The sequence below is a fragment of the Atta colombica genome, unplaced genomic scaffold (genome assembly GCF_001594045.1).
Source record: "Atta colombica isolate Treedump-2 unplaced genomic scaffold, Acol1.0 scaffold198, whole genome shotgun sequence".
NCBI classification, from domain to species: domain Eukaryota; kingdom Metazoa; phylum Arthropoda; class Insecta; order Hymenoptera; family Formicidae; genus Atta; species Atta colombica.
This window is the reverse complement of record NW_017259291.1, coordinates 2326259-2353355: the sequence shown is the minus strand read 5'-3', so window position 1 is coordinate 2353355 and position 27097 is coordinate 2326259. Positions and strand designations below refer to the sequence as shown.

General features: G+C 37.4%; 1 protein-coding gene across 1 annotated transcript in view; it reads right to left on the bottom strand.

The window, feature by feature from the left end:
- Positions 1–1274: 1274 nt before the first annotated feature.
- LOC108687056 overlaps positions 1275–27097 on the bottom strand; it is a 57291-nt gene continuing 31468 nt past the window's right edge. Inside the window, exons 2-5 of the mRNA XM_018192663.1 lie at positions 10514–10658; positions 9236–9539; positions 6255–6554; positions 1275–3950 (exon numbers count right to left, since the gene is read on the bottom strand). Coding sequence (XP_018048152.1) covers positions 3793–3950; positions 6255–6554; positions 9236–9539; positions 10514–10658 — 907 coding nt within the window. The 3' untranslated portion in view covers positions 1275–3792. The remainder of the gene's footprint in view (positions 3951–6254; positions 6555–9235; positions 9540–10513; positions 10659–27097) is intronic.

Sequence of the window (27097 nt, the reverse complement as noted above, 5' to 3'; positions counted from 1 at the left end):
ATGCGTTTTCTCTATCTGCTGTTAAAAAAATACTTTTTCTTTTTCTCATTCGGGGCAGCAGGACGCCTCACGTCTCGCGGTCTGCGGCACGGTATCCGTGGGTATATGTAACGGTATATGTATTGGACGTGATGGATGGATGACGGAAAACGAAAAAAGGGGAGAATAAAATAAAAAAAAGAGGGATAAGTTTGCAGTGAGCGACCTTGTCTATTTTCTATATCGAATAATTCGAGTCTATATTATTGTTATAACGTATTCACTTATATCGTCCGCGCGAATGAGTACCCAGCGTGTACTGTGTATGAATCCATGTACTCTCTTTCGCCCTTCGCATGCGAACGATCGATCGAGCGGCGTTGTGCTCCTGTTATTTCTCGCCGGCACTTAAAGTAAATTCGCGATCGGCTGTTTCGTGACACTTTCACAATTCACGTAACAATACGACTGTGGTGCAACGAACGAGCGCGTCCATTCGTAAAGAAATTCGAGGTTCCAAACGTGTTACGTATTCTCTAAATCTCGTGAAGTAAAATCTCGAAGAGATTAAAATTTTAAACTGTCTTGAAAAAAAAGTGAAAATACGGCCATTCTTGTTCAAGATTTTCCACTCTTTTTGAAGTGAAATTTATTCTTTTGGAATGAGATTCTCTCTGAAGGAATTTCTCAATTCCTTTTTTAGAGTAAGTTTCCATCTATCTTGATATTCCACTTCAAAAAAGGGATTGAGATTTCACTTCTTTGGAGTGAATCTCATTCCAAAAGGGTAAATCTTATTTTAAAAAGACTGAACAAGAGTAGTCATATTTTCACTCTTTTTTCAAGATAAGCTAAATTTTCAGTCTCTTCGAGTGAGATTTTTACTCCACAAGATTTAAAAAGTAGCAATAACTCCGGTTGAAAGATGCTGAAAAGGATCCGTAGTATTCATAAATATTCATAGCTTAAATGAATATCTGAAGGATCGTTGAGATGCAACAATTATACATATATTATTAATGACATACATTAATAAACATATGATTGAGGATGAATGATGAATTATGATAATAATTGCATCAGCATATTTCAACCAGAGAAGAATATTCATAGCAACATAAACAACATAAATAAGTCATTACTCTGACAAATTCCAAATACAGTAATAATGATTGTCCGCGAATACATCTTACTTAATATTCGCTTATAAACGAGACATGTGAGTTTTGAATCGATCAATCAATTGGAATTTGAATCAATTGGAACCATAAAAGATTTCATCGATCAGCTCGCTAATTGCTGTTGCAGCAACAAAACAGAAGTGAAAACTACAAACCAATGATGGATGACGCGTGACGCTCAGACTTACAATACTGCTGAATTTTTGTTTATTCACAAACGTATTGTTCTCGGTTGACTGCAATCATTCGCTGCTCTCGCGATCGTAGACGCGAATGAGGACGATGAACTATGAATAGACTTCCGAAAGCGAATCGGTCGTGTCGAATAATCTTCAAAGCAATGATTCTCTCATTTCGCTACTTAAGATTCTGAGTGAGGATTTCTTTCTTCTATTTTTTTTCACACGCACGCAATCACGCATTCTCTCGCTACGGTACTCATTTCCCGTAAATTCGTATTTACAATAATTCGTTAGTGCAGTCGCGCTCGCAATTGTATTTTTTTGTGGACACGAACGAAAAATTACTCACTGCTTCGTCCTTTGCGTATCGCGGCCATGCACGCACGCATGGGCGTCATGCGGAAGATGAATCCACGAGTGTGCATGAAACGTGTACACGCGCAAGTCTTTTTCCCTGGTAATGTGAATAATAAATAAAATAATAAAAAAAAATGTAGAAAAGGATCATTATAAATCGGGAACATGATTGAACTGATTAAGCATCATATATAAGTGTGAACAGAAACACGATTCGTGTACTATACTCTGAACAAAATGAACAACGAGGGAAACAATAAATGACAGGAATAAAGGAGGGTTGACTCCGGGGGTTCGTTCGTGCCACGATCACCGTTTCACCCCCGGTGCCGGCAGTACATTAATTTGTTCGCTATTAAATTTGATATTTCACTAGCAAATATAGAATATCGAGTGTTGAATATTCGTTAGCGTAATGATAGCGGATAATAAATATAATACAGATCTATAGATAGAAGTCTCAGTATGATACAGCTATTATACAAATCTGTCTTTTACTCGATTTTGCGATTTAGTCTCTCTCGCACAATATTCTTTATTCGTTCGCTCGTTTCTTCTTCTACGCTACTTTCCTTACCCAATGGCTCAATCAACGATATTACGCTACGATACGTTATCCTTGATTCGTGACAATGATGCAATTAGATCTGTCATGACAGAAATTCGCCTAAGTTCGTGGCTTGCATCGATTTGTTTAATGAGCACATATACTCATATCATAATTGCATTATGCACATACACGCGCTTACATTTTCTCTCCGATCCACATTCTCTCTCTCTCTCTCTCTCTCTCTCTCTCTCTCTCTCTCTCTCTCTCTCGTTTCATATTATATAAGATTTACCTAGAAATACGGCACTCTTTCTTAAATCTCCCCGGCCCGCCTGTTGCCCGTTGGCATACAAGGCAGCCACAAGAGCCACTTGTACATATTCATTAGGAATTTATTTACACGCGTGCTAACTATCCTACTCGCGATCTCGCATGCGAATTCGAATGATCCTTCGTCCTCGGCGTCCTGCGATTGGCCGGGCGGCCGCGGCGATCGGCCCGAATTTAAACGCCGCATGAGAGACACGGTTAATTCCAGACGATTCCTCCTGACTTTTCAAGCTTTCGCTCGATACGGATCGTCCAGTCATCGAGGAACTACGGCGCGTCGTCTTAACGATTTCGAGTCCAAGTATCTCTATGAGGTTTTTCCGAAAGCCACTTGCGATAGGATCGTGATCATTTTCCACCGGATTGTTACCGCCTTGGCCGCGAACCGAAAGCATTCAAGGATTTTCAGGTACTCTTTTCTCGAGGCACGGCGCGCTCGCGTGATCGCGCTCAGGATAAACTATTTCCTTGCCGACCCCGAGCGAGGACCCCTTAACGAAGGACCGTTCGTCGTCGATGGCTGAGCCCATGCGGCATTTTTCCATGAATTAAACATTCGCTCGAATTAATCACGCAATCTGACGTTATTCGCGTACATAGGCTTGCTATACTTAATATATAATAGACGTCCTTCTCTCGCGTACACTTTTCGCTCTCGGTCGAGGATACTTAGCACGCTGCCACGACTTCTGTTCACATCTCTCTTTCTCTCATATTTGAATAAATACCTACAGTTAGCATAATAATAAGAAGGACAACCAATACGACTACCATTTATAGTAGTGATAATAGTGGGCGTGTACTATAAGTAGTGTCTAATAGTAGCGCTTCTCTTTCTTTTCTTCTCCACTTTCTTTCCTACTTCCCGTCCTATTCCTCGTCTTCATCTTAGAGAACCCTGCTAGTTCTTTAATTGTAGTTAATATGGCGCTGCCGCTCGTGTGTCGTGCATGTCTCTTCTCTTGACGTATCTCTTCTTTTTCGTCTTTTTTTTTCTCTCTCTCATACTCTCCGTCTTTTCTGTCTTCTCTGCTATCTCTCGAGTCGGCGCGACCATGGATCGTGCGTGTCTCACTACGATCGAGGGACGGCCGAGATACGCGCGTGTCTCGCGCGCCTCTCAAGAAATCAATTAAACGTAGGATAATCACAGAAGAAGGGGTTTCGACGCATGGGATATACGACGTTCTCGTACGTAGCTGGTACTGTCACTTCACCGTAGCAACTGCTGCAGCAACGCGCTCATCAGCAGGCTACCTGTCGCTAGGATTAGGCTCGTGTACCGAACTTGCGTACGAGCGTACGAACTTGCGCTGTTGTATGTCAGCTCCTCATTCTTCACCACCTCGTTCGGATGATCCGAATATTCCTCTGCAAAACACAAAAAGCAAAACAATTACTAACTATTGATAAGATACATGACAGTGAAGTATTAAGAAACATAGATTTTATTATTAGAATAGATAATATTAGAAAAACGTTTTTTTTTTTGAGAAAAAAGATTGAAAAATGAAGGCTGAAAAGTAGAATTATCTATACATTATATAACTATACATTTTATTCTTTTTATCCTTTATCTATTTTAAATAAACTCCATTGCATCATTCAAGTTCAGTATTCATAGTCTTATATTTAAAAATTGTTTTAAGTACAATCTTAGGATTGCTACAGAAAATTAATTTTAAAATTCCCTGAAAAAACTTTTTCAAGTTTTTCAGAAATAAAAATGGGAAATTTTCATGATCAAAATATGTAAAAATATATAAAAATTTTAACATTATAAAATATGTAAAAAAATTTTAACATTTAAAATCAAGGATTGTAAAAAAAGCTAGCTTATAATATTAAACACAAAAGAAGCTTAATAGCACAATAAAATTTTGGGGTTAAATTCAAGCCAACAAAAAATTAGTATTGGAAAAAAGAATGCAAATATTATGACAAAAAAGGGCGATCAGATAAATTACTAAATAAAATATAAATTTTTATTATTTTTTAAAAATCATGTAAAGTGCACGAGTTTTGAACGTATTTGATTATAAACATCAAATATAATATTTAAAAAATTATAAAAATTATGGAATAGAAGGGAATTGTGAGCAAAGTTCAAAATTCCAGTCTCTTTTATATTTTCTCTCGACTTTTCTCGGTTTTCTATGGCTAATTTCAAATTTCCTGACTTTTCCCGGTCTGTGGCAACTCTGAATCTCTTTTAAGATATTATAAATCATTCACAGATTCGCATATTAGTATCTTATGACATTACTTAAAACAATTTTAAAATAAGAAAATTAATTAATTTAATCAAATTTTTAAGAAGACAAATTAATTTTGTCAGCCTTTTAATCCGCGATAGAGATGAGGGATTGCCAATGGGACAATATCTTGAGATGTGTCACCAAGGACATCCTTGTGTGGATGTTCAAGTTGCATCTCACATTTTAATGGTTAATACCATATGCGGAACCACGAGAGAGAAACGAAATCCCTGGCAATTTCGTGTCGACACCTTGGCAACGTGTATTCCCTATCGTGCCGCGTCTCGGAAACATGGCATCGTTAATGTGTGAGTGGCTATCCGCGCACAGCTTATCGGCGAAATGCAAATGTGCGCGTACGCGGCACATTTAGAAGTCAAATTATATCGTGAACGTCAATGCAAAGAAGAAGGGCGTGCAGTGCCGAGACAGATGATTTTCGTTCGGTTTTCATTTGATTGGATCTTGACATTGCGCTTCATCGACCTTCCACCTGATATATGTAGAAGCACGCATATTTATGGCACGCACTTGCAATTAAATGTAGCGATATGGCTCTTAACGTGTATCATAACGTATATTATATATAAATGCGATATCAAATAGATACGTAAACCTGTTTCTCTTCATTTTAAGAAATAATTTGTGATTGAACAGGAATAAGGAAATCCTCGTGTCAGTTATAAATTAAAGAGAAAATGAGCGCGGAATAGGCTAGAATAAGCGCGGAAAGTGAGATAACTCGGAACAGTACAATTTGCAACTGACTAATACTGATAATAATAACTAACGGCGGTCATCATTATTACTTGTTTCTACTATAATTTACTCTGGATATGCCGCAGATAGTCTAGTATTATGTAGACATAACCGTTCGCTCATCATCATCATAGATACTCATAGAGCGAAGCGCAAGTATGTGCATTAAAAAAAATTCAACTGATACAGCGAACATTGTCAATACTTTGATTGTCAATTAATGTCGATTTGAAACGGTCATCAATAATTACGGGTGTATCTCATTTCTGTAAACTGTATTCTCCAAATTCTTTGGAATGGAATCTCTAAAGAGTGAAAAATTGAGCTATTCTTGGAAAAGAATGGTCCAATTTTCGATTTTTAAGAGTGAGATTTCACTCTTCGGTATAAGAATTACTTCAAAAAAAAGTTTTAAAGAGTACATATGACTAAACTAGATCAAGTGCAAATAAAAAAAAATCGGCAATGGATTAATCTGATGAATCTAATCGATAACTCCATTGATTTTTGGACTGTACGAGTCACTATCAAATGATTGGATCAAATATAAGGCACAAAAATGAGAGAAAGTGCTTTAAAATGATATTTCATCGGGCAGACGAGACAGGCAGATAGACAGACAAGCATGCAGCGTGTATGGTGACGACGTGATACGTACTGTTTTTCTTCTTCTGACCGGTCGAAGTCTTGGGCGGCGTGATCGAGGATGGCGATCCATTGTGAATTGGCGGCTGCGGTTGATGCGGATGCACAGGGTAGACGGCCGGTGAGGGTACATGGGGCAGGGTCGGCGCCGCCGTGCCTGGCTGATGTGGATCGAGATCGATGCTGATCTCCGGGTAGAATCGATCTCCGCCCCTGTAGACGATCGGCGGGGCTGGCAGACCGGCGGAGCCGCCCAAAACCGCGGTACTTGTCGAGCTGCTGCTGGGCACGGTGCTGCTGGTCACGGCTACGGCTGGAAAATGGATGGCATAGTATTAGATTACGCATCAGTTCTTCTCTATACTCTATGCCCGACTCGATCGCAAAGATGCATACAACAATTCAGGATATATATCGTTTTATCCTTGTTGTTCACCGAATGTTAAATAAGGATGATCGAACGCAACCAGAGTCTTATAGAAATAACCTGCGACGGTTGAGGAACGAGTTAGCTTCTACATGACTTAGTAGATTGAAAGGAGAATTCGTTATGCCGAAACAGCCGCTTGAAGCATTGAACGCGGCAGCATTTGACGCTTGAATATCTTATCGTTGAGAACATCTTAGAACTTGCAACGGTATTGGTTCTTCACTATCACCGTTTGATTTTAATATGATTATGTGAGTAGGAAGAATCGTGTTGCGAGTGTTAGTAAATAATTATATATTTTTAAAGAAAGGGTTTGTATGCAATTGATTATAAAAATGTTTATTTTAAGAAAAGTACTTTGAGAAAGTATTTGATATTATTGCAAAAGGTTTACTTCTATGTCTTCATAATTATCATTCAAATGTATATAAATTTTTTTATACGTTAAAATAATACATATTTTTAAATATTAGGTGGGAAAAAGTTCGTGGCGTTTTTCCCGTTAGATGGCATTAAAAAAACGTCACGAACTTTTTCCCACATCTAATATGTATAAAATATGTATAAAAAATATGATTTTATATTATCGATTTTCCTAATCATACTAAATATTTAAATTTTACAATATTTTTAAAAAAACGGAATTTCTTTTAATCTCCAAAATGAACGCTGTTAAAATACGTGAAAAAAAAATTCCTAAATCGGTTTTAATGTAGAAAAAAGTACAGATAAGTTTCAGAAATTGTGATTAAATGCAGCGAGAGGCAACCTTCGTCATCTTCACACTTTCCCATCGCGAAGTCTTCCCGTCGATAGTCTCTGCGTTATTCTGAGCGCACAACTTGGTGCTGTACCTGCTAACCCCTCGGAAATAAAATTCGCGACTGAGGAGGTACACGCACCCCCCGGCGATATAATTGTGTGGAAGTAGCCGCGCGCGAACTCTGAACGTCTACCGTGAACGCGAGGTCGAGTCTCGCCATGGAATCTTCAATCGAGATGCCACAGAAAGAGGAAGAAAGAAAGAGACAGCGAGAGAGAGAGAGAGAGAGAGACAGAGAGAGAGAGAGAGAGAGAGAGAGAGAGAGAGAGTTCAGAGTTCCCGGCCGGCAAAATAGCTGGTCATTATGGCGCATGAATCGTCTCTGCTGGGGCGGAGGTGGTAGGAAGAGAAAAGGGGGACCAAGGGGGAGGCAAGAGGGGGATCGAAGGAGCGGGAGGACGCTTCGAGGATGCTTCGGAACGAATTGGGGAGAGAATAGCGGGGCGAAATGAAATGGTAGAATTTATTGTGCCCCGGGACACAGAATTGGTCCCCCCCGGCCGCAACAAATGATGCACGGTGAGAATTATAATCGATAGGGATTATTTAAGAGAGAGACGGCGGGACGGATGACAGGAGAAGAGACAGAAGGTGAGAGGTAGGATAGGAGGAAGGACGAAGAGAAAATAAGCTCGAAAGGATGGCAAACGAACGAATACAGCCTGCTAGTAGCTGTTCTTCTCACGTAACTGATTACGGAATAATGAATTTATAGACCATTTCTGTTTCGTACTCTTGATTTTTCTTCCCATTCTCTATGTTTTTTTTTTTTTTCCGGAGTGTGTATCTTCGACAGAGATCGCGCGGAATGAAAAGGCGGTGTCCCTCATGCAAACGATACCTGTAATTTTAGATTATGATAATTGAGAAATTAGAATATAATTGCCGCGCGGATTATGCCTTCCATGGGAAGAAGAGCCTGCGTTTCGGATACTGTTTCGCGGGCGATGTAATGCAAATGAAGAAACGCACGCGAGTGAACTCGCACAACGAATCGTCACGCGAATTGTTCGCGGAGGATAAGTTTCCGTCTCTCGAATCTTGGAGAACAAAAGAAATCTGTTTCTATTCGATATCTTAAAGTTATATTTCGGAATAAAATAGAATTTTTCCTATATTAGAAAAAAAGTTGCGTTAAATGGAATTTTAATAGATTCAATTACATAAAGAAGCACTTATAGTTAAAGCAATCAACATTTTAATCAAGATAACCATAAAAGAAACAATTTTCTGAAATAACTAAAAAATTAATTTAAATTTTTTTAAAAATTAATTTAAATTAACTAAGATTAGTTAATTTAAGTTAATTATAATAAAAAAAAATACAGATCAAAAAATAATTTCATTGAACCATCAAAACATTTATAAAAAAAAGTTCAATATGATGAGCAATGCTGCAAAAAATTTTGATTTTTTAACAATCAGCTTGCGTTCTACGTAATTACTTTAGTGTGATCCAACATTTATTTTCAAAGCTCTGTAGCTAAATTTTGATATATTTCAGTATTATTTTTTTCATACGGAAATTTAATTATGATAATTTCTAGGAATTCTGATTGGTATTATCAGAATGCATTTTGTTCGGTTCATATGTATATCTTTTGTTGATATAATCAAAACATTTTTCTTAGTAAATAATGCTTATAAGTAAAAAAAGAATTGGAAATTAGAACAATCTTCCTTTCTTCTCATAAATCAGCTTTTTTACTTTTCGCACGATATGTCTATCCTGAATACTTACAGTTGTTGCGCGATGTCGCCGACGAAGCGGAGGTCTCAGCCTCATTGCTGCAGCAGACCTTGAAGACAACCTTCATGTTGTGGCTGGTGCACCGTCCGCCGATGCGCCTGTGAAGGTCGTCCTTGGACGAGGTGCTGATGAAGTAGTAATCGTGGCCCGGGAGGAACTCGAGGCCTCCAGGTTGCGGCGTGAATGGCCTAAACGTGATGGTGAAATACATCGTTTTGCGCGGCTTATCGCACACTGCTATTACCCGCGGACTCGGGTTCGTTATCCGACATGTTTCGTACTCCTCCTTGGACACCTGCAAAACGCCCAAGAGAAATCTTGCGGTCAATTGCAACGGTATAATCGATCGGCGACGCGGGACGACACGCGGATCGGCGACACCGATCGCTGATTGACTACTGTGAAAGGTACCATCTTAGCGTTTCCCCCCCAGCGAACTGATTCCCGTGCTCTTCAGCAGAAGAGGGCTTCATTGTCGGAGCTAATCGTCGTGTAGGAAGAACGGCGGAGACAATGGAACAACGGATGGCGGAGAGTGGAGGGACAATCAAGTGGATCGAAACGATTAGGTCGCCGACGACGCAGGAATGGTCTTTCGGAGGTTTTGCTTTGCTCAAGAGGGTGGACGCCACCGGAATGTTTGATGGCATCCATGAAAGCCGAGATTCTCCCGCGGTATCCGGAATTGGTTATCGGGAGAATAAACGTTTGTAAAAACGTATCAATCGGAAATGCAGTGTCAGATTTTCGTCTTGGTATTAGCGACAGCTTTTTTATTTTTTACAGAATTAACTTTTAGCCAAAAATAATCAGAAAAAATCTCTGTGGCGAATAAAAATAAGCGGCAAAAAATAAATTCTAACTAAAAAAGTACAAACAATATAGAACTTAATCTTTTTCATCTAAAAATCACGCATTAAATCGAGCTTAAAAATAGAGAAGGAGGTCGTGAGATTGCCCAATGTGCTTATAGATATTTATATATAGTACGTCCAATATTTTTTTCAGTTTATCAATAAATCTACGTTTCGGTAGCACGGTATGCTTGCTAAAGAGCGGATGTCGTTTTGGATATATAATGAAAGCGGGTTAAAGAACCAGTTTCAAGTAGCAACAGCTGTCTAAACATTCGCAGACTCCGATCGACAATTTTTTACGTTCAATATGACTGGAGTTATCGTAGACATCACACGTTATGGTTTTACAATGAATAAATGCATCGAATTCAGTTATCGATATTAAGATAAATATTACATAAAATTAACTTACGTTGTAGATGATGTATTTCTCAGCATCGTCATCAACATACGTGTCCGGTGGATACACAGGACATATTATATTGACTTGATCGTATTCGAACATTGCGTTGTTTTTGTTCACGTCAATTATATGATCTGTGTTGTCTATTCGAAATCTGTAACATAAAAATCAATAAGAAGAGATTAATAAAATTCTTGATTAAGGAAACAATTTTTATCTATGACGTTGCACAAACATAAATTTATCTTATACTAATACCAACGATAAGCAAGAATTTCCATCATATCATTTATTCGATGAACTTTCCTTATTCGATCGTTATTTTTATATTATATTGGGAGATACGTCTTTAAATGAAACGATTACTAGCAAATGCATATTGGAGAAACACTACACATGAAAATTTTTACACATGATTTGCTAAAAATATATCTCTTTTAAAGTCTCGGAAGCGTACAGCGAACGCTTCTCGAGGAAGATCATATTTCTCGCAGGCTATAGCGATGCAACGCATACCGTCGTTTCCGTGCAGCAAGTTCCAGGACTATCCATGAAACATTCGCGAGATGCCGACGCCTCCGGTGGAGTCTGCGGGGAGAAGCGAGAGGGACTATAGAAACCAGCGTCCCTACGGCTTGTCGGTAGCCAGGTCAGGAAAGGGAGAAAAAGAAAAGACTCGGACTCGCCCTCGTAAGCACCCAACGTCAGATAGGCAGGCGCCCATGGTGTCGAAGCATCGCGCAAGTGTACGTACTGGCTCTTGTATAGGATGTTTCAGAAACAAACGCATGATTCCCTTGAACCGGCAACTTTCTTGTTAACAAAATGAAAATTCCATCGACTATTCTCTTTTGCAACATTTTTCGGTATTGATATCTAAATAATTTAATTTTATATCATGCTGAGGTAAAATTTATACAAAATTAAATAAGAGATCCAATCATTCTAATCGCTGACAAGTCGAATGTTATTGACGCTTCTACATTGAAGCGATCACGGTTTCGCTTGACTTGGCACTTTCTATCCCGAGCTTGAACACCCTATACATTTACGCGTGCGAGTATGCGCTTAGCCTAGCGATCGTATACACATACACATGCACACATATACGCGCGCGCGTCACTGCATTATGTAGCGGCGGGTTCGCCGATCAGGATACTCGAGAAGGATAGAAGAACGAAAGGTCGGCGGATGAGCAGTGGAAGAAGAGAAGAAGGTACAGAGAGAAGAGGTGGCGGACGGTTCCTATATAACCGGTTCTTACCGCGAGTACTCTTGCACACGCTAATACGCGCTCCATAAGTCGAGGTGTACGCAATAGTGACGTCTCCCTGTTCCACGTCGACCTATTTCGTATTCGCGAATCGGCGAAAACTGCGCCGTCATTCAATAAAATTATATAAGTCGCAAAGAAATTCGATAAAAATTCAAAGTTCATAGATTGAAAAAAAAATGTAATAAATTCAAATAAATATTTATTTGAATATAGTATTAAACATTTACTTACAGTAAATAAATCTTTACTAAATAAAAAATGATATTAAATCAAATTAATGATTTTTCTTGTATCGAATAAATATATGTTTATATTTAGTATTATATTACTATTTGAAATATTTATTAAAATATTTATTTTTTTAATTTTTACATTTTTCAATGTACTCAAACACAGAAAGAATAGTTTTGCTAAAGTATTTTAAAAAATTCAGTTAGATATGTATAGATCTGAATATAAATTTTGTTAGATCATCAAAATAATTTATGCGTGTAAGACATTAATAATTTTAATAATATCTAAGAAAATTATTTAAGATTTATATCTTGTAAAATTTTTAGTAAAATCGTTTCTTCCGTGTATTTTATAATGCACGTTATATTAATATATTTATAATATATGTGTAAAACTTGTTTCTAATTTATTGAATAATAAATATTTACAGAATATTTTACGTATTATCTGTAAACCCACTCGTTGTTTATATCATTATTTCTTTTTAAGCAAAATATCCTCTAGAAAATATTTATATTTTATGCATACACGAAGATACCTTGTCTTGTTACTGGCGGTCTGCGATTTCGTCGAACGGTATTGCATATTTCACCGCGTTGCGAACGCTGGGCGTTGTGCCGTTTTTTACAACGCAAGCTTCTCGATTCCTCGTTCGTTCAACGTTTAAGCCGTTTATAGATGCACGCACTGTCGAACGCGTCTACTTTTTGCGCGTGCATCCACGAGGGCGTCCAAGCCGCGATGTGGAGCTTTACACAGGCTTTATAACCGTATTTATTCTCTGTCTCTCGCTCTTTCTTATGCACATTTACCTTTGCGCTGGTAGCGCACAAGTTTCTTACGTGTTTAGAATTTATCCGAGAGTTGGCAACACGTACACATTGCACGCATGGTAAAGTATATAGGTATTTTTGTTGCTTATTCTCTCTCTTGTTATCTCATGTGCGCTTCCGCGGTTGGATCGTATAATCGGCCACGGACGATATGAGCCGCAAATCGTACTTATCTTTTTCTCTGTATTTAAGGTTTTGTTATCAACCTTAATTCACATCCTCAATATCAAAATCATGCGATATATTTTATTATTTTTCTGCGAAAAATATCTGTTTGAAAATGGACGAACAGAAGACTCTGATTATATTAATCAGAATTTTGATTATCTCAACTAGAATTTAGTAGATTTCACCAGAAAATTCTTATTCGTCTTATTCTATTTTCAACTAAAATTTTAATTAATTCAACCAGATATTTTTCTCAGTTCATATAGGATAGAGAGATAATACGTTAATAATAGAATTCTTTTGATAAGATTTAAATAAAATTTTTTAATAATTCTATGAACAGAATTTCTGTCCAACAGACTTGCATAGAATTATTAAAAATATTTTCCTTGGATTTATTTCGTTAAATTTGTTTTCCTGATTATAAAAATATAGATATGGAAAAATCGATAATTTTAGATTTATTCTCTTTTGTTCTTATTTGTTGGATTCTAATGAAATCGTTATTTTTTTTTTAATATACATATATTTTTTATTACAAAATTTAATTCGCCTCCTCAATATTATAAAACATATAACATATATTTATAATTCCGCATATATACAAAAATCTTTTCAAATTATATTGTTATTTTTTAATACAATAAATTTAAATAAAATTTTCGGATAATCCTATTTGAAGCTTTGATTTATTTCGTCCGTTAAGCTTGTTTTCTTGATTGTAAAAATACAGACATGACGAAGCCGATAACTTTGAATTTACTCTCTTCTGTTCTCAGTTACAAAATTATGATGAAGTGGATCAATGGCAAATTTATCAAACGATACGAACCACAAATTTGATATAAACCACAAATTTGATATAAAGCTCCTCATACACGAGAAGAATGAGCATTTCTCACGCGTGTGTATACGCTTGTCACACGGGAGAGACATGCACGACTGTTAGAAGGAAATGCGAGCGTCGAATATACGCGTCCCGACATTTCAGAGCGTTAACGGACAATCTCATAAGTGGGCGTGTAAGGGCTCGAAAATTGGAAGGTAGGCCGGACTTCGCCCAAATTAACGTTTGGCGATAATATCCGCTCCCTCTCTCTCCTTCTCTCCTTTCCGCTTTCTCTTCGCTATATCCTCCATTCTGGGGTCGATCGGACCCAATACTCTAAGCGCAATAACGAGCGGTGCGCGCGCGCACGAGGACTCCCGGAACACGCGTATCCACGCGTGCATGTGCGTGCACATGCGAAGGCACGTGTGAGAGCGCACGTGGGCGTATAGGATGTTTCGTTCACGGCGTGGCCATTCACGAATTTATTAGAGATCGTATATGTGCCGTATGTGGCAGCCCGAATTATTCGTGATAAAAACGTATCGTTCTCCTTTTGCCTCGTAGTTCCTCGACTCCCTCGAGAGCGAGGTAAGAGCAAGAGTTTTCAGGTCGTCGTCGTCGTCGTGGATAATGTACGCGTGGTGATATGAGCGAGAGTAGCTTTATCACCGTTTCCGCCGAATGTACATGTAGTCTCAAACATTTTTCTTTTCGCTCCGCCCGCAATGTTCGATTCCTCTCTATACAGTGGACTTTACTCGTCTGATTATTGCCATCACCGGATTAAGAACCTGATGAGTGGACCTGTCGCGTCTTCCTCTTAATCACGAAAATTCGGTAATTCAGTCTTTTTCTGGCCTCGTCCCATCACTCTGGTGTTGATGTTCTTTTTTCCCCCTTTTTTCTTGATATCACGGGATACCACGAGCTATAAAAGTAAGATCGCCACTCACTCTTTCTCTTCTCCATTCTCTTCTTTTAGCTGTTACAAAGAACGATTCTTCTATACGTACACATCGGTCGCGTCGGCCGGATGTGTTATTGGTAGTCCGATGTGTGATTTAAAGGATCTCCTCCGGGGAAAGGTGTCATTTGCATATACCTATGTATTCGTAGGATCCTCGAGTACCCCTCGTATTAATGTGATACCTCGCCTCGATTCTTAACAGTTTTTTTTTGGCCTTAGGTAAACACTCGGCATGAATATGTATGCCACCTCGTCGGTGACCCGTCCGAGATTTGAAAGTACCACGCAATGGACATCGAGCCCTGTTTCATAGTCGCGTGTCTCTATATGCGATTGCCATATAGGATCGTCCTAACGATATATTATTGAACGCTTGTATTATTCGGTGATTCTCCGTCAACCCGTTGCAATAGAGAATAACGGTGCGTCGGATAATAGGAAAACGTGATCGCCATCTCGCTATTGATGCAGGTAGCTAAGTATGAGATATTGCTGGCTGGGGGAACATTATTTACGATTTAATGCAGGATTATCGGTTTTAATTCTATTCAAAGCCAGAGAGCACCTTTTTTTAGACTGTCTCGTAAAATAATAATAATCATATGCTAACCGGTTGTTAGTTACGTAGCTTAATCCTAATATTTTTCTGATAATCATGGCATGCATAAATATGAGACGTAAAAAAGTTGAAAGATAAATGGAATAAAATAAATTTAAAATAATGTGAATTGTTAAAAAAATAATAAAGACGAGCGAAAATGTTACGCATAATTTTTAATATTATATTATCACCAAGAGACATCGGTCGAATATGGACAGCAATCTTCAAGTGATTTCCGTACGAGTGCAAAGTAGATTTGGTCGTCGACACCGCGCCATAACACTCCAACTGTCCTCTAACTGTCTTCATTAATTCCCACCACTGTCTAGCCGACGCCAATCAACTACCAAGTGAACCCTGCGAGAGGGTCTTCCTAATTGGAATCGCGAAAAAGTGGGCGTGTTCCGATCGTTCGAATCATTTCTACGGATTTCTGTCAGCCAGTCAGCAACGGCAATTTTTTTATTCCACTAATTTCGACGCCTATAACTAAAATTGCGTTTCTTCGCTTTCATTTTGCTGTACGATATATAGGTATATTTTATAATTACGATTACGATGATTATGATGATGAATTAATTTCGGATGAAGCTACCATTCAACTTTTTTCATGCGAAAATATAAAATAAAAAATAATTTAAAATGAATTTTTATACTGTTGCTACACGATATGTAATTTATAATCATTACGATTACAATAATTATGATTATGACATGAATTAATTTCGGACGTAGCTATCACTCAACCTTTTTTCATGCATAAAATCGAAAAAAATAATTTAAAATAAATTTTTATACTGTGTACCGTTAACAAGTCAAAGTCCCAGTCATTATACGCGTGCAACGAGAAAATTATATGTAGCACGCAGGCAGGTTATTTCGATCGTCAGACTGCATCAGGGAGGGTTAATGCAATCGTCACGATCCGCCGTTCGCCGGATTCACGCCGCAATGTTGAAACGAAAGCGCGAACAAAGCGGAGAAGCGGGTTAACCTGCCTGAACGAAAGCGATCAACGAGGCGATATATTCGCCCACAAAAAGTGCCTTATGTTTCCGATCCTTGACCCCCGCGTGTCGTCAAATTGAAAGAGAAGATCCCGCGGCACCGCGAAGCGCGCGAGACGAACATCGCGCGCGATTCTCAAAGCGTTGCAACGTTCGCGCGGATTCGACGGTGGGACAAAGCCTCTCGGTGAGAAAAGCGTACTCATGTGTCGTAAAGGAGAAAGATACGAAGAGGAAGAGAAATGCAGAAAGGTTGCAATGGAGAAAGAAAATAAGACGTTTCATACAGGGACGAACGGAATTTGGGCCAGCTGGTATTCAGAGTCCGTTCTTATAATTTCTTAAGATGTTAATGCGGCTCTCTGGCCTGCATTCACTGTTGGATCTTATACTTAAGGCATAAGTTAATTACAGAACAGTATTAGTATCGTAAGACATTACTTAAGATCTTGAAATAAGAACTATGAATAGCCTCTGACTGGTTTGGGATATCTTAAGAGTTTTAAATCAGTTTTAAATCAACTAAATAAATATCAATTTCGAAGCTTCATATACAGCTTTTGTGTTAGCACTATTATTTTCTTTCGCGCTCTGGGAGCAATTCCTTCAATTAGATTTGCATTAGATAATAATTCACAAGCATTCAATGCTTGTTTAGTTGACTTTAGAGGTTCACGAAGTTTCTGCGCGTCATCCTATTCTCTCTCTCTCTTTCTCTCTCTCTCGCCATTTCTCAATTAGGAAATTTAATAAGTATCTCTGCCGCGGGATCGTTTGACAGAGCTGTAAACTTGGAACTTGAGTCTCATTGCTTTACATATGGATGCGCCCCTGCCGGTGAAGAGAAGGCGGAGAGACACAGATGAAACGGACGCTCGTGCACCAACTGTAAGCGGGATATTCTGGCAGGAATATCAAAGTCGGGACCGCGTCAAAGAGCACGAAGAGAGCGAGCGCGCGGAAAGAAAAAAAGAAAAGAAGAAAGAAGGAAAGAGGGGAAAGAAGCGAACGGCAAAAAGGACACCGTGAACGCAGCGTGGACGTTACGGCTTCGAGACCACCGCTTGACTCTTTCATTCATCATGTTCATTCCTCAAACGGGCATTGTACCCGTTGTGACGTACGTGTGTGATGTACGTTTCTTTCTCTCCGTTTTGCGCGACGTGCACCAAGTCGTAATATTCGCGGGACCGCAAATCGTAAACGAAGATATAAATTTAGTTTGCGCACTCACGTCGACACGTGAATTTATCGCTCTTAATGTTGTTTTGTCTCGCAGTTAAGACTTAAGATTAAACATACTAACGTAATAATTTAGCTTACTAACGTAATAATTTAGCTTACTGAATCTTTTGTTTTAAGTAACATCCTAACTAGTTCTTGAATAGGAAGAATGTTGAATAACATAGAAATCTTTAAATAAGATTGAACACTGTTTAGACAACTTTTTGATTGGTCCGCTTGGTTTATCATTTCCACATATTTATGATTAAATGTGCTTAAGATAGAATGAGATGCATGAAATTTATCTCAGTCTATCCAAAATTCTATCTTAAACATTTGCTCCATCATATTCAGGATATTTTAGGATGGTGTCTCGTACTTAGGATTGAGGATCTTTAGAATATTATAGATTCTAATTCTAATTAGAAACTGGCGTGGCGTCTACGTTTTGACGAAATCTGCGAGAGAGAAAAAGATTTATGCTATTTTACTCTGACTAAAACAAATTATCAGAAAATATCGAACAACTCTAAAGTGGCCCTCTTATGGTCAGTTTCCGATTAGAAGATTCTAGAATAGCTAAAATATCTAGGGTCAGTATTTATAGTTTTATATTTAAACTTTTAATTATTTTATATTTAAACCAAAATAAATTATTTTATAATTTTTTTAATTATTTCAAATTAATTTTAAATACAATCTTGAAATATTATAAGTAAATAATATTATAAACCAGTCACAGAATCGTATTGACATCTTAAGACACTATTCAAAATGAATTCTTAGAATAAGAACGGACTATAAATGTATCTTAAATAAAAGAGAATGGATATTATTTAAACAACTTCTGATTAGTCCATATTTTTCAGACCTGCTTAAGATAAAATGAAATATATGTATAAGACATAAAAGGAGATATCTCATCCTATTTTATGCGAAATCTATCTCGTTTTATCTTAAGCAAGTCCTGAAAAATATGATGAATCAAAGGGACAGAGAGTGTCCAATTTCTTCTCAAGGATCTCTATAAATATACCATAACCCGAGAGTGACATCCCACGAACAAGTCCAAGTAAATCGGCAAAAAATTTCTCCTCGCTCTCGTGAGTCGTTACGTTAAGAAACATCCGACAAAAGGAAAGGCAGGAGAGCAAGGGAGCGTTAATTTTCCGCGTGAAATCCGAATGGCGTGAGTATAACGCGTCCGAGGCGCGGAATCGTTAAAGTCCATTTCTCGGAAGGCGCGTATCGGGGCCCTTCGCAGTTTCGCACCTGCCCGGTTCGGCCGACAGTTGCAAGTGCTCCGCAGAGAGCACCGTGCGTCGCGCCGTGATTGGTTCCCCCGAGGGTGATTTTATTTCCGTCCGATACACGCGGGTCCTTTGTCACACCCCCCCCTCCTCCTCCCTCCCCTCCCCGACAGTTGCATTCGCATTGCACTTTCCAATTTCCGTCGGTGTCGATCGCGCTGCGAGGCAGATGTACAATGGATTTGTCGCGCGCGCACTTCTCGCTTTATCGATTTCCTTCGCATGATATCCAGAAGTTTGCTAACACGCTCATCATCTTTTCATCGAAGAATTATTCATTCGATCACAAAATGATAGTCGATTGCAGCAATGTCTCTTTCGCCCCCCCCTCTCCCTCCTCTCCCCAGTTTATTAAAAAAATTGATATTTTTTTAAATATAAAAATTAATTCAAATCTCTAGAATTATGATAAATAAGATAAATTATAAGCTAAATAAAAGTAAGATAATAAATTAACTGCAAAGCAATAAAAAAGAGATGAGCAAAAATTAAAGATGATAAATTTAAATAATAATAAATAATTTATTTTCTATTCTCTAAATTTGAATCAGTGGATAATCACTATCAGTGTCAAGTATGTCACTGGTAATCACTGAATGAAAAATGTGAGATTCCTAATCTATCTATCCTTTATTATATGATCTAACCTTGTTTTAGAGCATAAATTCAGTGAATATGATATTGGAGGATTGAAATGCAAATATCAGCATTTTAATTATATAATGCTTAAATGTTCTCCCTTTTTTAGTTGAACTTCACTGATTATCCAGTGCCAAGAGATGCCACTAGATAATTAGTGATTATCCAAGATTCAGATTTAGAGAGTGATGATTTTTAGAAAGACAAGGACATTTCGACTATCATACTTTTCAGTAAGGTAAATAATAATCAAAAGAATAATATAAATAAAGATACTAACATTGTCAAGTTAAATTAAAATTGAGGAGACTTTAACATCAATTGAAATTACCTAAAATTTGCGTTAGTATAAAACGCTGGTATATTCAACGTGATGAATACATAGTATTCATATATCATTCATACTTAACGTAAAATCTGGTTATTTGATTTTCAATCTAAAATAACATTGCATATATATGAGACTGATAAAACTCCCGGATTGGCTCTTCTGAAAGCATGGGACTCTCTCCGGTAACATTTATGAAAAGACGGATTTACGCGATTCACGGACCCTTCAATTCTTTTGTATTCTCGCAGCCTCGTTCATTCTTCAAGTGCTGCAGTTCGGAGATCTCTCACGGCAATATCTCGTGTTTCGCACGCGTGTATCGTGCTACCCTGCGAGATGCAATAATTGGTTGTTAGCGCCTACACACCTATCATTTGCAGTGCGCGGTAGCGTTACTTGCACGCGGCCAATATTCAAAAACTACGGTGGCGTGCCAGCGATGTAAACGTAGGCTCTATAACAACTTCCTGGATGACGACGGTGGAGCCTAACCCCACGAGTCCGCTTAATGTACGATATTAAAGACGTTACGTAAATGCGTCTCGCGTGCTGCCTGCGGGTGACTCGTCGTCGGCATCTTTGGACGTCTTTCTCCATTAAGGCGACCCGCGACGTTATTATTAGTTAACTTCAAATATTTATCGTATTCTTCCTCCGGACTCTCTGTCGCCTGTCGCTCGACGGATTCGTCTCGTGCTATTCTCGTATTCGGGCTAAGTAGAGACTTACGGAGAATCAAGAGTTAACCGAATTCATCTGATATGTGAAAATTAATTCCGTTCTTGGGTTATTTAATAAATTGTCCCAAATATAGATAGATGTAAGGTTGATAGTATAACAGATGGAAATAGGCGCTTAATAAAACACAGACTGTTATTTGCGATAGCAATCTTTAAAATAATCATAAGTCAATATCAAAATTATCAGTTATTAGATTGTTATTTAAAATTTTATGCAGATTTATAGATAAATGTGATTACATATTTCTTTGACATAGAGAGAAGCAAGTGGAAGGAAAATGTTCCGTGATACTATGGAAGAAATGAACATGATGTAAAAATAAAAAAAAAACGAGAAAATCTCTCCGGAAAAGTTAGTAAATATTAGATTCATTTTTCTTAATTAAATTCTTAATTAAATTCTTTTCAGATAATAATTGAGTTCGCCAATTGTACTTAGGATAATGTGCATTAACGTCGAGAAAAAGGGATGTCACGAAGCAGAAGATAGGCGGAAACGAGTACCGGAATTCGTGTGCATTTCCTCCATCCGGGAAAAAGCGGCATAGTTGCGTCATTCGCGTCTCGCGCATTTGTTACGCCAATCTCTTGTGTCTTTTTGTCATGGCCGCTGGGGCAATCATCGCGCGAGCGTGTTGCTGGAAAAAGAGCCGAGAAAGAAGTGCTGCCCTCGAGTTTTGGTGTAATGCAGCCTGGAGCCACAGCAGCGAGGGAAATGTTAGTTAACGAGGCATCGGGTGATTTTATCCTCCCTAGAGAGATAAAATTCCGTTTGCATCGTCCTCGACGAGTTTTAACAGTGTTGTGAACAAAAATATCGCCAAACGGCCAATAATTTGTCGAATTTCAGGTCGTTTGAAGTAATCTATTATCGATAGTACATTTTGCTCGTTGTTTCACAAGACGATAAAGCGATTCACCGATTTGCTCGTTAACAGATTAATGAGACCGACGATAATCTTATGTCACTTGGTGGAAGCTGCCAGACTGTTTGTATGATCGGCGAAGACTCTGCGTGAGTCGTGTATTTAATATAAAAAGATGATTCACGCGTAGAGTGGTGTTCAAGTGCATTGGAATGAATCACTGGCTGTCGCATGAAAACTATAGCTTTCGACAGAAATAGTACTGGCATAACGATGAAACACTGACGTTTCAATAAGACTGCAATTTCCTGAGATACGAAAATTATTCAGTGAGAAAGTCTCGCTTTCGCAATGAATATGATTTTCCAAGTTGTTAGTGTGAGAAAGTCGCTGTCGGAGTTCGAGCTTATTCAAGGTTCTTGCCTGTAATCTCAGATTTCTTAAGTGATGGTCGTTTCATACTAATAATTAATATTTTTTAACCGACAGTAAAATCTTAGGACATTGAAATCGTTATATCATGTTATAATAACAAGAATAAATGATAACATTCAAATATTCAAAATCTTGTAATAAAAAAAGATTACAAGATTTCTTATAAATAAAAATTCTTGTGAATAATAAACGATAGTTGCTCCATTCTTTTTAAACTTGTATGACAAACTTTTGGGTGATGCGATTATCAAATCGCCCATCCCATTTCCTTTATGTTTTTTCTTTTACCTTCAACAAATATAATCTGTTTTATGAGTATCACTCAGGGATTGCCGCCTTTCCCATCGCATTTCTTTTATCTATCGTACAACATTATCTGTACCTTCTTGTCGTCGACTCGCACAGCGCGATGTTTCCGAAGGGAATGAGGCACATAAAACCTTCCGTCTCTCGAGAAAGATCTCTCTCGATCAATCTCGAGAGTTGGACGAGCTCTTGCTGATAATAAGAATCGTGAAGTAACATTTCGAATGCTGTCATCACGCTAAGTAATTTCGCGAAAGAGGTACGCTATGGAAATGTTTACATAAGATTCGAAAAAAGCAAAGAAATAAATAATAAATGGAAAAGAGGTAAAAACGCGTTTCGTTTTTGTACGAAGTTATTTTTATCATCTGGAATTCTTTTGTTGGTTATCAGATCATTCATGTTCTTCGATTTATAGTCGTAGGTGGATCCGCATTGATACAATGACATGGCAGAAAGCTGCGATATATGGCGAACGGAATTGACTTTGACATCACTTCGTGACTTTTATTAGAGAGTTTTTAGCCCGCGCCTATAGCCAAAGTTCATCGATCCACGCGCGCCAGGACGCCGGGCGTCCTATTAAAAGCCACCTCCACCGCCTCCGTCGCGCGAGACGCGGAGTCGAGGCAGTAAAGTGGCCGGACGGACGAAGTGTCGGTGTCGACCGGGGAGAGATCAGAGGGCCGACGTCGAAAGAAATAGTTCGCCGGCGAGAACGCACAAGAGGCGAGCGCACGTGTTTTCGGTGCTCGTGCGTCGTCTACGACGGCGAGTTCCGTCGATTTATCAAATGCGACGTCGAAAGGCGCGACAAGCTACCGCTTTCATCTTTTGCGTTCACGCCATGGCTCAACAGGTGATAACACGAGCGAAACATGGTACCGCCGTTGTCGCGATCTGCTACTTAATTAGCGCCGTCAATTGATTTTCTGAATTTTGGAAGTACAAGAAGATGAATTTGACTATGTATATATAAAGTGTTCCAGACGCTCTAATTTCAACGGGACAGACTTTCGAGGTGCTTGTCCCACTGTCGATGGACAGTGGGACAACATGTTTTCGATTTTAACGGAAAGTTGCCAAAAGGTCTCGTGCAATAAAAAATATTTTAAAAATTTTGCCACATTGTAAAATCATAAAATATATATTATCGCTTCTAAGAAGTAATGCAGCAATTGAAGTTTTCTCGAGTCGAGTTTTCTCTGCAATGAACAATGAAAGTGTGAACAATGAAAAAAATTCAACTTTGAATTTATATTTTCAAAGCCATATTAATAATAAAAATTAATTTTGATTTCAATTATCAGAAATTTTATACTCTGTCTCTTTTTTTCATTATTTTTATTAAAGTAATAGATAATTTCTATAGCATGATAAAAATTAATGTATTATTTTTTTAAATAAATTATTATTGTTTTTATATTATTATTATTGTTTTTATTTTTATATTCATAGATCCTCCTCCAGTTTAATAAAGTTGTTCTGCTTTAAATTCGAAAAGCCAGTTATTACTTTAGTACAATACACAAAAATAGTTAATGAACTACATAGATAATAGAAAATAGTGTACATTGAATTGTATATTCTCAATCTATTGAGCAGAGATAATTGGAATTTTTCAATTTTTGTTTTTGTAGGAAAAGAAAAATTAATGATTACAGAAGTATGTGATAATAGAAATTAAAGCCATTTAGTAAATCGTGTTTCAAAATTGTATTATACAGATACAAACTGTATCTTCAGTTAGTGTTATAAACTTTTTTAAATTTTACCGAATAGTTAGAGCGATACTTAATTTTAAAAATTCGTATATTTTATAAAATAATCTATTAAAAAAGATACGAAGATTGCATTCTTGGTATTTGACATTACAAACAAATTGTTCAATATATAGCGACGAACTCTATTTTTCGTAGGTTGATCTATGAGAATTAATAGCTAAAAACTTTGTGGCGTCGATTTATTGCAGTTGGAAACGCCACGTTGGGTTAAACATTTGTTCGAGTTTACAACTGCTATTATTTTTATGTTCGTTGCTTTCGTACGCCCTGGAACGATCATTAATCATTAATACATCGCAGACACGAAGAAGAGCGACCTATACTTTTCAAGTTTAAAATGTTACAATTAATGTAGTTCAATGAATTCGTTAAGAATTGGAAGCTACATTTTATATTACTATAAATTATTTTTCGATGATCGCCGAATGGCTATTGCTTCCACAGAGTAAGAAGAATTATTGATTAACGGGCAAATTGTGCCTCTCCGCGCATAAATTTGTATCCTTTTTTTAAAGTAGCTGAACTATGTGCCTCGACTACATTAAAAATGATTTAATTGCAAGTTTCCTAATTTCAAGCTATTCGTTTTATACCGGCAATATCCGCTATGAGAGAAACCGAGCAATCCACGATGACATTTGACGACGGTTTAATTTTACGATCGTTGGGTTTATGAGGCTCTCGAAAGTCGATTAGGAGAAATCATTCTTGGGCGGAGTTCTTCGTCGTTGCCGCGATCTTAGTCTCCGAATTTAGGAAGAAAGCGCGGAACTCACGATGACCTTGGCATGTTACGACTTCCTCAGGTTTATAGCTGATACCGAGTCCGTGTACGAAGAAAGTCGACGAAAGATTTATGATTGTAGGAATACTTGTTCCTTATAGTACATTAAGGACAAAAAAAAATAGTTACATTCAAATAAAATTCCAACAGGAATTGGAAATGGGAAGATAATATCGTATATGAATCATCTTATCAAGGGATATAAATACAACTAATCCATGTATTTATGCAATTTGCTTTCCAATAATTTCGAAATTGCTCTCTTATTATGTGTAAGTTATCTAAACATGAAGAGAATTAAATAATAAAAAGAATCGCATGTATATAATATATAATGTGAAATATTATATGTGATAAACATATATGTATGCAAATCACAGTATTTTTCTATGTAGATATATGTATACGCATATTTATATCTTAAATTTAATTACATTATATTTATATTTTACATTTAAAATTTTCTAAATATGGATCTGAAAGATTATTTCATCCTATGTGTGTGGCATTAGATTTAGATAGACTTTTTTCAGAAAAATGTGTCATTCTCATATCATATTTCTGATATTTTAAGGTTATCAAATCTCAAAATTCTATAGATATCTTGTAGTAAGTGCTTATCTCGGCTATCTCGTTTATTTTGTCACTGTTGTATTTAACCGAATTAAATTTAGGTTTTTAAAAAAATACTAAAATTATGAAGTTACTTCTCGATCTAATGAAATTTATTGTAATATTCATTATGACGATGAATTAAGACAGAGTGATAATCTGTAATTTTTTTGAAAAAAATATTCATGACAGCTTTAAAATATATTATGAAAATAATTATTATTATTAAAAATAATAACAATTACTATTATTATTATAATTAAATTAATATAATAATAATTTTATAAAAATAATAAAATCTTATTTTAAAATATTTTCATTTACATTTTGTTAATTACATCTACATTTAAAATTATTAATGTTAATAATGAAAAATATAACGAATCTATCGAATTTACAATAAAAAAACTTCAATATCAAATTGATCAAACAATCTGCAGATAAAAGTACTTGTGACATAAGAAAGAAGACAGAAAATACGATTGCTAGAAGTTACAGCCCGATAAAATCCACGATGTCAGATCGTAGCTTCCCGTTTCGTTTCTTATCCCGTTTGGTACGCGCAGGATTAATGTCCCGAGAATGCAGGACGCCCGTTCGGACCACTTGCATCAATTGCGATGTCAAGTTATCCGCTCGTTCTCTGTGTTCAGATAGCACAGCATCGAACGAGCCAATCCCAAGTTGTCGATGTCTTCCGGGACGATATGACCGGCCACGACCGCCGCCGGATTTCTTCTTCGACGACTTTGGAGATCCGCATTGAGACATTTCTATCCGGTCGATACGGGCGGGATAACCCGAGTCCTGGGGCTCGGGGCCCCGGGGTCGGGGCCCCGTTCACTTCGAAGTCGAAGTCAGATTCTTGGGTGGACTCCACCGTCGTCGTGTTGATATCCCCGCGATAGCTCCATTGTTCTTGGACATCGGTCGTGTGCAAGGTAGGTACACGCTCGCGCGATCGGCCCGTCGCCGTCGCGACAGTTCGGGGTCACTTCCTAGTGTCGGGACGTTTCACACCAGCGTGACACATCGGCGCGGCCGTACAGTCACGAATTCGCGTGACCGCGTCGCGGAAAATCAATAGTCGCGTCCTAACAACGAGACAAGATTCATCTCCGTTCTGATCGCCATCGGTGAGAAATCAGCTTTCTCGTATTTTATGTGAGGACATGCAAGTATGCGTGTAAAATTGCCGGTTTAAGTAGGATAAATAAAAAAAGAATACACATGGCATCTCTTTGTTTGTATTCTACGAACATCTACAGATATATATATATACAATCCATGGTTCTTTTCTGTTTGAATTTATAATAGTTAATTACAAAATTGCAATAGTTAAAATTGAAATATATTTTTGTATGTATCTATCACACGGGAAAAATGGTTGAAATATCTAATGGTTGTTGAAATATCTAAAAATTTAACTTAAAAATTTAATTTAAAAAGATATAGATCTAAATTTAATATAGATCTAAATTTAATTTAAAAAAATATAGATCTGAAAATAATTTTGTGAATCTATCAAAATAATTAAGAATCTCGAGTGATAAAATTAATAAAATTGATAAGCAATAATGCTGCAAAAAATGTTAATAATTTAGCAACAAGTTTAAGTATCCTACATAATTATTTTGATAGATT